This window comes from Coccidioides immitis (genome assembly GCF_000149335.2).
Source record: "Coccidioides immitis RS genomic scaffold supercont3.3, whole genome shotgun sequence".
In the NCBI taxonomy this organism is placed as follows: domain Eukaryota; kingdom Fungi; phylum Ascomycota; class Eurotiomycetes; order Onygenales; family Onygenaceae; genus Coccidioides; species Coccidioides immitis.
This window is the reverse complement of record NW_004504308.1, coordinates 589,162-602,124: the sequence shown is the minus strand read 5'-3', so window position 1 is coordinate 602,124 and position 12,963 is coordinate 589,162. Positions and strand designations below refer to the sequence as shown.

Here is a 12,963-nt window from a genome sequence, read left to right as displayed (position 1 = left end):
CAAAGCGCTCCTAGTCCACTTTGCATTGAGGGAGTGCTAAAAAAGTGCATATCTGTTGTTAGACGAAGGGCTCTGTATGGAGTACCGAGACGGAGTAACTGTAGCTACCGGGGGTAGGGTTTAGCACCACCTTAATCAGGTAAAGCGCCATATTGCTACTTTCACGACTATATAAACTGCCCTTCTCCTGCTGCCTGATACGTGATAGTCGTTAGGGGATTTGCAGGTTCACGTCTGTGACATAGGCATTTTGATTCAGATTGGTGCACCCGGGAGGAAGTGGCACGAAGAGAGAAGCCATGTACTCTGTACTCCGTATTCACAACGAATTGAAGGCCGGCCAAGGTACAGGAATGAAGCAGATGTGCAGTTCTGCTGTTGTTGGTTGGTCAGGTTCAACCTGGTAGCTCGAAGCCACTAGGGTACAAACTTGAGTGAAATTGTGCGAGGCTACAAACAGGGTGCAAAAAAGGACAAATAGAAAGAATCATTTAACCACTACTTTCAGCGATCTCTTTTTTTTTCTTTCCTGTAAGTATTTGCACAACTCTGTGGCTTCCTGCGACAACAAGATATTCTGCTGTAGTGCAATGGCTTAAGTGAGTGCAGTGTGATACCCAAATCCTCAGAGGTTACTAGCACCGAGATGGATGACCCGGGCGACTTTGCGCACACTGAACGCGAAGAGGGATTCATCGAGGAGGTCGCTGAGCCCCTCTGAGAAGTATGATAAGAATCAATTTTTATCCATATTCTACCCGATCTGCATTGGAGACGTGCTTGATGAGAGATACCGCGTTAAGCACAAACTCGGCCATGGCGGCTTTACTACTATCTGGATGGCCCATGACCTTCAGGGAAAAAGGTATGTGGCCGTTAAAAGTTCTGGTGCCAAGCGAGTCGAGAGAACATGAGATTCGGATGCATGATGAAATACAGCAAGAGTGTACAGGATACCTTGCACCTTGTCATGTATCTGGTGACCTTTACACTTTGTGGAGACAGGTGCAGTTCACCGGGTCGTGGTGCTTCCCTGATGTGGTTGGCATTTATAACCTGAGGTGGAAAGATATGTCAATGGCTACCTGAATGACCGCTACGATGCAGTTGCTGGAGGCCGTGGAAAACCTACACAAAGCTGGAACTGTGCGCTGAGGCAAAGCAAGAGTCTGTCTTGTGCTATTATTCGCATGGTAATGTCCCTCCTTTCAGATCCAAATGATAGTAATTGTCTATGGGGCATGGTTCCTCTTGACCACCTCGGCAGGAAAGTGAAATACGAGGCTTTGGCCTGGTGATGAAACTTAGTGATCTCAAGATTCTAGATGGCCGTCCACCAACTATATTCTGTTCCCTGGATTGACTTCATAACAAAGGTCCAAGCATTGCTTGCGACATGTGGAGCTACATGTGCATCTTTTCAGAGCTCTACCTTGGTCTCCACCTTTTCACTACCTTTTCAGATGGGGGGTGCTGTGGGTTTTATGGTCAAGCTCTTAGGCCCGCTCCCTGAGGAATAGAAGGCGCTATGACATCTTGCCCAAATCAAGCATCAATTCATGATATGATCAGAACAATCAGCCTAGTCCGACCTTCAATCTTTGTACGTAGGTGGGGTTCCTACGGAAGGACGCGCCGATCCAGCAAAGCGAGAACTTGTATACTCCATTCTGAGTCGAGGATTTAACTACTTCCCTGAGAAGCGTCTGACTGCAACACAGCTCTTGCAAGACCCCCTCATTCAAAACTCTGATGGATAGATTTTGATGATGGCGATGGACAATACAGATTTTATTTCCTTGACGTTTTGCTCCTTTCTTTTTAACTGCCCTTTTCTCCCTTTGTCTCTCTGGAATTTCGGATTTTAGCAGTCTAGACCGTTGCACCTCGAGTAGCTTTTGGATTACATTTTGAGGTGGAAGACGATAGGTGACTAAACCGATGTGTGGCCCGCGTCGATGCAGAGTAGCAAACTTGCAGAATGTGCTGACGTGGACTCTGATAGGGTGCAATTCTCCAGGCTGGGGACAGGCGGGACAGAAGATGGGTTATGAAAGTTGGTTGAGAAGAGCGTGGAGGGCGTCCGTGCCATCTTGCAGGGCTGATTTTTGGCTTTGCGGGATACCTGCAGCGGCACTCCAACGCCTCTGAGGCAAGACTCTCCATCCTCTGTGGCGTATTTTGGAAACCTGGGCTGCTTTGCAATTTTGTTAGCCTGCGGTTGCATCCCGTCCTCAATGAACTACGCAATGTTCATTTTCAGGGCTTGTCAAACAATACCGAGTTGGTCACCATAATGTGCGCCATTTGCCATCTAAACCTTGTATCCCTTTTAGTTAGGGGCCGGCCTCAGTGGACTGTCTGGAATGATACTTGAATTTGTGGGAAGTAGAGCTGCTCCTTTTGAGTCATATCTCTTCAGCCGGGATTGGTTGTCTGCAAACATTCATGGATATTGCTGGCTCAGTGCCATATATTCAACCCAATGTTGCTGGCATCTGGATGTCTAGAGCTGATGTCTGGCAACTTCTCTCCCTATCACCTGCTGCTGATGATAATTTACATTACGATAGTCCAATCTTTACACCATGGGAGCTTGTTGGGATTACAACCTCCCAACAATTGGCTACTAGAGTACATGTCCGCCATACCTGCTACTGCCGCCGACTGATGTATAGGCATTGATGTATGGCTTCAAGAAGATGGTCAGGCAATACAAGTCAGTGGATTTGGGACAAATCCTACTCCAAACTGTTTGTCCACCATGAACACGACTATGCCAACCCCTAAGGACTTTTGTGTCAAGCTCTCCCCGATCAGAAGGCACGGATGATAGCATCCCAGGAGGCTTTTGGGTGGGTTACACATAACTGCAAAGGCTATCCTTCCTAAGGACATTTATTTCGACAAGTGATTAAGGGAAGAAAGCAATAGGGAAACATTTGAGTCTTTGAATATCTCCAACAGTTCCTGAAAGGATGATGAGGCTAAGCCAACGGATATTCATGAAAGAGTATCAAGTATTCAGGGGTGGCTCAGTTCGGTCTGATTTCAAGATTTATGAAGATGCAATAATATCCCATTCTACAGCATGAAGTTGGAATGGAACAGGGCCTCTAGATATTCGAGCGGACGGAGGAAGGGACATTCATAGGCTATATCAGAGGGTCAGCGTTTGATCCTAATTTAGGTGGCGAACCCGACTTTTCGAGAGGACGTACCCGGATTTACTTCGAGACAGGCTCTAAATGACAAAATAGCGATAAACTTGATAGCAAGAGTGATCAGAGGAAGGTCTCCAAGACCAGTGGGAGTCTGAGCAGCAGCCTGGAGCCATTCAAACCCGTCACAAAGTGAGAATGCTCGAAATCGATGGCTGTGGTGTCCGGGGTGTCATCCTGCTAGAGTTACTCATGCTGTTAGGAGAGCTTCCCACATCTGGGCACGGGCTACAGCCTCCATCTATAAACAGACTAGAAGCGGTTCCTAAGGGCGATAATCCATGACGAGAATGGTCGGACTCCGGTCAATCCCAATCTAGCAGATGGTTCCATCTGCTTATCACTATCAGGGTGATGGGCTGACTGTTGTGAGTTATCAATCCTCTCATGGGTGTACTGATACCTTTGCTCCTGCGTTACTGCATGGGAATGGGTGACGCTCTTGATGTGTTATTGACCACATGGGTGACAAAATGAGCTTAAAACGGGGTCAAAAAAGGGCAGCTCTGAGTGGTCACACCGCCAACTTACAGACTAGTTATAGAGGAAGATTTGTGTCTGTCCTTTTTGGTTGTCCTTACCTGATAGGTGACTCCTTTCACAGGCTATCCTTGTCCATGCCTCAACAAATAATAATTCAGGATGCAAATTCCTTGTCCTGCGAACGCATTAACCAAGACACTCTCACACTTGAAACCCCTCTTTTGATGAAAAGCTTTTACTATCTTGTAAGCATTGGTTATCACAGCAGTTTCGAATTATTTTCCTATTAAGACTGTTCATGCTCTCACAGAGTAGCTGCTGTCCACCACGCAACATGGAGCTTTGCATTTCTCAGGGTTGAAAAGAAAGTCCGACAATGTTCGATCAACTGAGTTTCTTGATGCACCCGTTTGTCCTCGACTCTTTTGGCTTGACATTGGATGGACCTTTCAAAATTGAAATCCATCCATCATTTCCCCCTGACTCCTGATCACGATAAGCAGGTTGGAGATATTCTCCGAGAAGCATGTATATATATACGCCTGTAGCGGTCAAAATATGCCACCTAACCAAACTCATTAGTTTCAACGGATCTCAAGCTAGCCTGGACGGCAGACACCATAATGGGAAGCAACTCACCAGCCGTGGAGCTCAAACAACCAAGCCAAAGGAAGCCCGATGGCATGTCTGAGAGCTCTCAGATGTTGACAGGCGAAGACATCGATCAACCACAGGCCATACGCAACGATCAGTATCACTAAAATGCAAGTGAGCCTTGAGCGCTCGTGAAAAGGTTGGGCGGGTTGTAAAGTATACTCACAATATCCCCGAGTCGCGAGTCGCCGTAATTTCGAACGCATATTCCGACTGGATATCATTGCTTTCAGGAGCTTGAATGTTCGGAATCCAACGGTAACAACCATGCTGCCGAAGACGATCTGGTGCAACGCTGAGTCGCCCGTTTTTATATGGGCCCAGACTGCGAGCGAGAGAACAATAGTGATAAGGAGAAACAGTCGAATTCGATCTCCAGTCCCGCGATTGATGGTAAGGACATGATGGAACATAATGCCCGCACCCAACAACATGGACAGGTCATCAACTAAATTGGCAGGAGGAATAAGGTGCGTGTCAACACGGCTGTCCACAAACGTTGCGATATGGCAACAAAAGCCAGTGGCCACCAGGTAGGATTTAATATATACCTAGCTGTAATGGGTACTTCAATGTTGCATGGTACGCCGCGGAACCGATTCCCACAATGACCAGAGAGATATAGGAGAGATAATGGGTCAATTGGGTCTCGTTCTCGCGCGAGCGCTGGCGGTAGAGAGCGTAGCATCCCAGAAAAACTTTATAACCGCGAAGGGCTAGATCAGCAAGTCAAATTATATCAAACGTGCGCAAGGCGAGGGGGATTTCGATTCGCTTCACCAACCGCGAGACATGGCGCACTGGAGGGGGACGGGTGAACCCTACCATAGCTTAAACTCGTAAGAGTATTGATAAACTCTCCCACATATCCCGTAAAATGATAGTCCTAGATATGATATTAATGTTGCGCTGTGGTGTGGATTTTAATGGAGGCTCGTCCGGGTATCGCCTCTCTCCACCATACCTCTTCGCAGAAGCTATCCGACCATCAGCAATTGAAAAGGTATCAACGGCCAAGCATGGATCCAAACTTCATCTTAGAGGTCTGCGGGCCCCACACTGGCGGCTTCCCCGGGGAAGAAATAATGTGCACACTCATCTCGTATGCACTGTACTCCGTACCTACTGTACAAATGGATCTACATCTTCATCAGTATCCAGTGATGTGACGGTGGGGAAATGGATCCATTGACGAGGATGGGGCAGTTAGCTATTTAATCGACCTTTAAACAAGAGCCGGTCTCTCTCTCCCGCAGCGGCGTTCGGTGATTGAATTGTCGAGCTTCTTCCGACACCACTCTCTAAGGCGAAGACAATAGCGATGTTCCGGGCAGGGCCGGAGAGTGACTTGCGGAATGGATCCACAGTATGGATGCAGGTTGGGCGGCGGCTCTGCACTGGAAGATCTGTTTTTCCGATGAAGTCATGCTTTTGCGCCACTGGTCCGCCCGCCGCCCCCTTCACCTATCTTCAGCTTGCATCCATCCTGCATCACCCAGCAGTCGCCCTCCTCACCCCCCATCCATCACATCCGAACCTCTCCCCTCTCGCAGGTGTACGGATTTCTGTGAATCCAACTTGCCTGTCTGGATATCCAGCAGGCCGAGAGAGGCTGTCTTTCTTTTGAACTGAATCAACCGTCACTTTCTTTGCCGCGTCGCTCTCCTTACCCCGTATCATCTAAGGCAAAGCTGAAACGGCCTTAGAAACACATTCTAGCCTATCGATTAGCCCAACTCGCTTTTAGGTACTCCGTACAAGCCACCGATTTGGCCCAGCGTTTTGACTCCGCTTGAGAGCTCGTCTTCGTGAGTCTTCTTCCCCATGTCTCCTCCACATCGCCTCTTGCCCGCTCTGCGACCTTTTCTGAGTGAGCAAAACCTCACCCATCAACCGTTACAGGGCAGAGATATGCTACCTCGCAATCTTCCATGTTCTTTCGAATAATATTTTTTATTTTAGAAGGTTAATGCTTACGTGTTTAATGTTTCACAGGCTTTCCTTTTACCCTTGTTGACATGGCAGCTCATGCCTAACTCCTTTGTTGCTCTTTCCGATCGCCGTTCAGCTGCTTCATCCCCAGCTACAGCAATGGGCCAAGCTGGTTCCTCGCAACGGGCGGACTTTTTTCGCCGCACCAGCTCCACCTCTGATCAGCAAATCGGGGACGATCACATTGGTCTATCTTCCAGTCTTCCGAGCATGCAAATTAGCCGCAACGCGAGTGAGCCGACCAGTGGGTCGGAAGCCACTACGCCATCGATCTCAGAGCTTCCAGCTTCCCGGGGCTCAACCTCAACCCGAATATCGATAGAAAATCAAGAACGCATAGGATCATTCGTGCATGATGGGCACGAAGACTTGGCCATGGAGGGACTGTCGACGCAGGGCTCCATTCATACTCGTCAGTCTGCTCAATCATCCAGTAGCCGACAGTCAACCATGTCGAGACTAGGGTCAAGAATCATTCCGAGCTCCATCAGGAGAAGCCTACATAGCCGTGGAAGTGAATCGTCAGGGGAAAGCCAGCCTAATCGTCCTACTCTCTTTTCCAGATCCGGACTCTCCTTTCGACAGGATGGCCGCAATCGTCCACAGTCACCTTCGCTCAGAAACCTAGGATCTCGGGGAATTGCAAGAAGACGCTCGATCCGGGGACCCTACGCACTACCACGTGGCGAATCTGCTCTCCTGCCCGAATCCCCTCCGAATCCAACTTTCCTAAGCCCTGATAGAGCCGCCGAACGTCGTAGGTTCTCTTGGCGCCGCCACTCCCGGTTGGGCCATGTGCGTAGTTCAATAGCATCACCGATGTCGCATATATTCGGCCAAGGTTCACCTTCAACCACAAGTCATGCATCTACGGCCCCGCCACGACGTCCTTCTCGTTCCGGGTTTACGGAAGATTCAGATGGTTCGCTCCCACCTTTACGACAAATGGATTCTGCGATGGATTTGGATGAGCCACACGAACTTGATTCGGTTGAGCCGGCAGCTCGACACGTTCGCTCAAACTCAGCTTCTTCTCGATATGTCCCGGCCGTTTCGGAGGCCAGGAGATCGCCTGGTGCAATTAGGTCACGAGCAACTCGGCTACTCCGAAGAGATGAATCTACACAAACGCCCCTGTCTCACATCCTACACCTGGCTGCAAGCGCACTCGCAGCTCAGATTTCAGGAAATGCGACTCCAGGAGCTTCCAACCTTCAAAACATCGGAGCGGATGGTCTGGATGGGCCGCTTGAGTCCCTCTTGCAAGGCTTGCAACATATTGCTTCTTCGCAGGAAGAGGCTGGTGCCGGTGAAAATTCGGCCGAGGGAGGCTTCCCTAATGTTAATTTCTTAAGAGTCTTTCGTTTCGTCAACGCCGATAATGCTCACAACAGCCCTTCTCAGTCAAACTCATCCGAATCCCAAGAAGACGCTGGTGATTCAATGGAGACAGGTCATCACGATCCAGGAGAAGAAAATCCTGAAAGACGATTGCTGACTCTAGTTGTTGTCGGCGTGAGATCTATCCCGGCTAACGGTAGCACTGGGAATGAAAGCGGTACCAATGCTAGATTGAACGCCGAATCGCTCCTTCGCCTACCATTCCTATCTGCCGGAAATCTTCTCCGTAGCGATAGAGGCTCTAGTGGCTTCCTGCGTCGCGGTGATGGCCGAACCCGATTCACTAGCAATCGCAACTCTGTCGCTGGTCCACCCATACAAACCAATCACGATAGCCAACGACATCAATCTACTTCTTCTGGGGGACGGTCCGATGCTGGATCGCTCGCCGACTTGTCTTCATCCCTGCCAACAGTTTTTTCGGAAAGTCCACCAGGCCCAAATCCTCCACCGTCCACGCCGGCTGACCCTGGCCTATCTGGTGCATCTTCGACGGTAAATACTCCGAGCAGAAGGCCCTCGTCGGCCTCTGCTTTCCTCCCGCAGCTAAATGAGGACTCCAGTGGGGAAGCCGAAGCGGCTGCTGAACAAAGTACGACGTTTAATTTCCCTCGCCAGCGCCGACGGAGCGATTCCGAAGCTGCTCGCCATCGCGGACTTGGCTCTGGTGCGGCACGTCGAAATGGAGTGGTTGAACCGGATGACCCTTCGCCTAGTACTACAAGAAGCTGGTTGATTTATGTCGTTGGTGCTAACCTTGCTGAGAATCATCCAGCCCTCGCTGCTCCCAGCTTGTTTACTGATGTAAGCGCGTCAACCCTAGAATTGGTGCTGATCAAATAGCTAACTGACTTTGTAGAATCCTACGTACGAGGATATGATGCTCTTATCTTCTCTTCTCGGCCCCGTTAAACCACCTGTGGCTTCAGAAGAAGATGTTGCTCTCGCCGGAGGCCTTTATCGATTAGTTCAGTATCCCGAGTCATTGGTTGCTGAAAACGCGGAAGACGGAGAACGCATTCAAATTAGTGAAAACGATAGGTGTCTCATCTGTCTCAGTGACTATGCTGCTGAGGAGGAAGTCCGGTTATTAGCAAAATGCGGACACATCTATCATCGCGAATGTATTGACGAGGTACGAGATTATCTGCATATCCTTTTTTGTCCACAACTAACCAATGCACCAGTGGTTGACTACCGGGCGAAACTCCTGCCCCTTATGTAGGGGTGAGGGTGTTTCAAACTCCGACAACCATGGAAACACCGCTGAACCTGAAAGCAACTCAACATAAATGTCGACGGTCTACCCATCAATCAGTTCCAACTGACTAACATGTCTGCTAATATCACTCAACACATCCGTTCCAGTACCATTTCTAATCGCTTCTTGCTCTATATCCGGTGCATAACTATCCCATCCTATTACGGAATCTCCGCGAAATTACAAATATTTCACATTCTTCTTGACGGTTGCAAAAGCTTTTCCGTCCTCTTGGGTTTGCCACTCTCATCTTAATGACAATTTGAGAACCTCACTTTTTTATCCTGGTGGTTTTGAAAGCGATTCTGTGTTTTAAGAATTATTCATTCGGGACGTGCGAATTCGCTCCCTTTAACCTCGTCCTTAAGCGTAAAGTCTCTTGTTGGGTTCAGAATTTGGTGCGTTTTAGTTTTTCTTGTCCTTGATTGCAGAAGCACGCAAAGCCGGCGCAGTTTGGGGGTACGGGACCATAAACTGTATACAGGGTTACGTGGGCATTTGGTATTCTTGCATGGGCTGCTTTTTATTTCATTTTCTGCATTTTCCTTTTTCTGTTAATCGCTTTACATTGAATTTTCTCCTGGGCGTGTTTGGCCTCCTTGCCTCCCCTCAATCCCTCCACCCTCATGTTTGTACTCCCCATGCAAAATTGCTTTCCCAGCCTGTTCTTATTTGCTATCTTTGTCCTTCAACCTGGTGTGTTTCTTTTTCTTTTTTTTTTCCCTTTTTCCCTTTTTTATTTCCTCCCCCGGTTAGGTTGAGCGAGAGAGGAGTGATTATTTCATGAACGGATTGGGTTCGTTTCTGATCCAATCCACTTTCTCGTGTCTATCTGTCGGTGTCACAATTGTCAGTGTATATTCATTGCTGGTATAAATACGAATCTATCTAGCTGTTCATACCACTTCATACAAACGCTCCTTGCGAGGATTCGAGAATAGTGCCACCATCCCGGCAGTGCGGTTCAGAAAAGGTGGAGATGCCTTTCTCGCAGCGTCTTAGCCGGTGGGAAAGGAGGATAGCGTCCTTAACCCGACATTCCCTTGCAAATGCTTGCTGTGTCAACGATATGTGCTTGCTCTATATTCGGAGGGTAACTGCAATCTCATGAATACCCAAGAAAAAATTATTTGGAAGTTCTGCCAGCCATCAATCCTGCGCGCAAATGATCACCCTGATTTCTACAGACGTGAACCTCTAAGTTGGGGTGTTGATGAGGCGATGAATGGAAAGTCAAGGCACTTGGAGTGAGCGCCGCTATTGCGAATTTACTTCTTAGTAACCCTTTGGCGACTCGAATGCAGAAGTCCTTGACATTGATCACGCCCTACATAACTCTTTATCCTACCAGGCGCCCCTGTAACTCCGTCTTATTGTATCGGGTGAGACACAGATTATGTATCTAGGTATTTGACGCCAAGGACAAAATAAAAGAAAATGTGACTAATCCTAACAATTTGCACAGAGTATACACGAAGGAACATCCACCGTCTCCGAGGAGATATGTGGGCTTCTTCACCCACGAACATGGGGACAAAGTCCTGATCAAACTCCGCTGTGTTAAAAGGTGCCGTGACATGGATCTGGCGAATCACTCCACCTTGTGGAGTCGAGGGCTGGAAAGGAACTGCTGGTCTAGCTGTCTTCGGTCCCACAGGGATTTTCTCAAGCTCGCACTGCACCAATGGCTCCGAGAAACTTCGCTCGAAAAGAGTGCCTGGGGTCAAGAACCCAGTCCAGAATGTCCTGGGCAATCCTTGGAGCAGCATGGTCGGGAGGCGCCGAGCGAAGAATCACAGGTTGTTGGGAAGTGGAAAGGAGTAGGATGATGGTCGGAGATGGTCGATGGCGTAGGGGATGCGGGCTAATTTGAGCCATAGCACCTTTACGGTTCAAATGGATAATGCTTTCCCTCGTTCTTCTACCCAAGAAGGGGTTTATAAACGAGAAGGAATTTGAGTAGGATAGATCATAGACACCCCCAGGAGTGTCTAGAATCCTGAACATTATATTGTATTCACTTTCGTAAATATACTGCTTGGTTTCCCCGTCTTCTTGTACATACAATAAATTAAAAGACACATTAAGAACACCATGGTTAAAACCTTGCCTTGAAGTCATCAGTCGTGTCTGCTCCGTTGCCTGCCCGTATCATAAATCCCAGATGATATACGCCGTAAAATGCCAGAGATAATTTCACCCGTTAACATGTATTGTTTTACCAAACCGAACTCGAGTAGTATGCGGATAAATTTCGAACCTCCATCACCCTCGACCTTTCAAAACCCCCATGCCTCCGGCTCTCATGTCATCCATTCGATCTCGGATATCTTTCACTTCTCCCTCCACAAGTTCGTAGCGCCGCTTGATCTCTGCCTCGAACACCGCAGCAACCTGTCTTCTTTCCCGTCTCGCGTTCTTTGTTTTCTGCAAGATAACGCCGAATTGCTCGATCAACCAGTCCCCACTATCTTCCCATTCTGCCTGCGTCAGAGATGAGAAAAAGTTACGTCTCTGGTCGTCGGTAAGTGATTTCAAGCGGTGTAGCTTTTCTATGAGTGGGAGCTCCGGGTCTTGTGGTGGGAAGACAGGTGGTGGTGGGGCGGGATTATAATCGAACGGCTCGGCTTGGAGGTCGGAGTAGGATTTGGTATGAAGGATGTTCGGGTGATAGTCGGACGTGAAGGCTGTGAATGGGCGTTTTGAAGATACAGGAGAGAGCGTGGAGAGCTGTGGAGAAGTGGCCGAAGGCGGCATATTTGGCTCTGTAATGCTTTCTTCGGAGCTGTCTAGGGCACTTAGGTCGGTCGTGTCGAATATGCCCCCTTGGTTGTTATGATACTGATCGTTGTTGGTGTCTGTTTGGGAAGGACTGAGTGGAAGCTGATCCCTGCGATACTCAGGATTAAGCGGAGAGAGAGCGTTGTCGGAAGGAAAAGGGATCCCTGGAGCAGAAATTGGGCGTGGAATTCGTGAGATTGAAAATGGTGTTGGCGGTTTTGGAGGCTTGGGGGTCGCGAAACGGGATTTGGGAGTAAAGCGGCCTCCAGGAATTAGTTTCCGTATCGGTCGAGGAGTAGCGTGGGTGGTATTGGCGTAGTTACTCTGGTCTGGTTCATTTCCGGCAGGGCTCTGTAGTTCACTTTGAACCTGGTGTGGCGGCATGTATTCTGGACGTTGCACGGAGCTTGACTCGTTGCCCGCGGTTTGACGGTTATGCTCCCGAAGTGCTGCCTCAATCTGTTGCCAACTCATAGCGTGCTGGCTGTTCCCATGGTTGGCATCCCATCCAACCTTGATAGTGGGCTCTCCCTCGAGCTCCATATCGTGATCGCCATCTTGCTCATCAACATGAGCCTCGAAATTCTGATGATAATGCTCATGCTGATGACTAGTACGAAGATCATCAGGTTCAGAATCGAGCTCCTTCATTCTCTCGGCAATTGACATATAATTCCGCTGTTCAAATGCGCCATTCAATGGGTCCAATGACATATCGCCATGATGGTGTGTGGTTCCATTGTCTCTGCCTCTCCTGGGAGAGGCCAGACGCTCCTCCTGGGGTGGTGGCGGCACAACGACATCGTCGTCTCGAACGAGACTCATCGTGGTGGTGCTGTCGTCAAATCCTTCAACGTCTGTATCGAACATATCGCGATGCTCCGGGTTAAGTGCGCCAAAAGGCCCAATCCTTTGATCACCCGTCATTTGCAAGTTTTGGGACTGTTGTCTGCCATGCATGTTCACTGCCGGGGTGGCATTGAACCCAGCTAATCTAGTAGGAGGTACATTGACCCGAGCCAATTCCGCCGCACGCAGCCTTGAGGACGGAATGCTGCCTTTGCTGGTGCCCTGGGACACTGGCCGGTCATTGTTTTGGGGTATGGTTCCATGGACATAATCGCTAACTTTCAGCATGGTGAATGGAAGAGTAACCTAGGGAGCTCCCCG

At 49.0% G+C, this 12,963-nt stretch overlaps 5 protein-coding genes across 5 annotated transcripts; 3 read left to right on the top strand and 2 right to left on the bottom strand.

Annotated features, from left to right (window-relative positions):
* Positions 1-650: 650 nt before the first annotated feature.
* On the top strand, positions 651-1,298 carry CIMG_08701 (uncharacterized protein; the record flags this gene model as incomplete). The annotated part of the gene is made up of 2 exons (XM_001241537.2): positions 651-865; positions 1,070-1,298. The coding sequence occupies 2 exons, from the start codon at positions 651-653 to the stop codon at positions 1,296-1,298; spliced, it is 444 nt and encodes a 147-aa protein (XP_001241538.2).
* A 2,662-nt stretch (positions 1,299-3,960) lies between these two features.
* Positions 3,961-5,681, bottom strand: CIMG_08703 (dihydroceramidase). Its single transcript, XM_001241539.2, has 8 exons — positions 5,582-5,681; positions 5,390-5,497; positions 5,323-5,335; positions 5,184-5,244; positions 4,910-5,056; positions 4,525-4,806; positions 4,344-4,461; positions 3,961-4,269 (listed from the first exon to the last, which is right to left on the bottom strand). The coding sequence occupies exons 2-8, from the start codon at positions 5,455-5,457 to the stop codon at positions 4,089-4,091; spliced, it is 870 nt and encodes a 289-aa protein (XP_001241540.2). The 5' UTR covers positions 5,458-5,497; positions 5,582-5,681; the 3' UTR covers positions 3,961-4,088.
* Positions 5,682-5,887: 206 nt separating this feature from the next.
* CIMG_08704 (RING finger protein) lies at positions 5,888-9,915 on the top strand. The gene is made up of 4 exons (XM_001241540.2): positions 5,888-6,228; positions 6,354-8,555; positions 8,611-8,886; positions 8,939-9,915. Exons 2-4 carry the CDS (start codon positions 6,387-6,389, stop codon positions 9,041-9,043), a joined length of 2,550 nt encoding a protein of 849 aa, XP_001241541.2. The 5' UTR covers positions 5,888-6,228; positions 6,354-6,386; the 3' UTR covers positions 9,044-9,915.
* A 204-nt stretch (positions 9,916-10,119) lies between these two features.
* Positions 10,120-10,916, top strand: CIMG_08705 (uncharacterized protein; the record flags this gene model as incomplete). The annotated part of the gene is made up of 3 exons (XM_001241541.1): positions 10,120-10,259; positions 10,478-10,832; positions 10,893-10,916. The coding sequence occupies 3 exons, from the start codon at positions 10,120-10,122 to the stop codon at positions 10,914-10,916; spliced, it is 519 nt and encodes a 172-aa protein (XP_001241542.1).
* A 361-nt stretch (positions 10,917-11,277) lies between these two features.
* CIMG_08706 (uncharacterized protein) lies at positions 11,278-12,930 on the bottom strand (the record flags this gene model as incomplete). The annotated part of the gene is made up of 1 exon (XM_001241542.1): positions 11,278-12,930. One exon carries the CDS (start codon positions 12,928-12,930, stop codon positions 11,278-11,280), a length of 1,653 nt encoding a protein of 550 aa, XP_001241543.1.
* Positions 12,931-12,963: the final 33 nt, after the last annotated feature.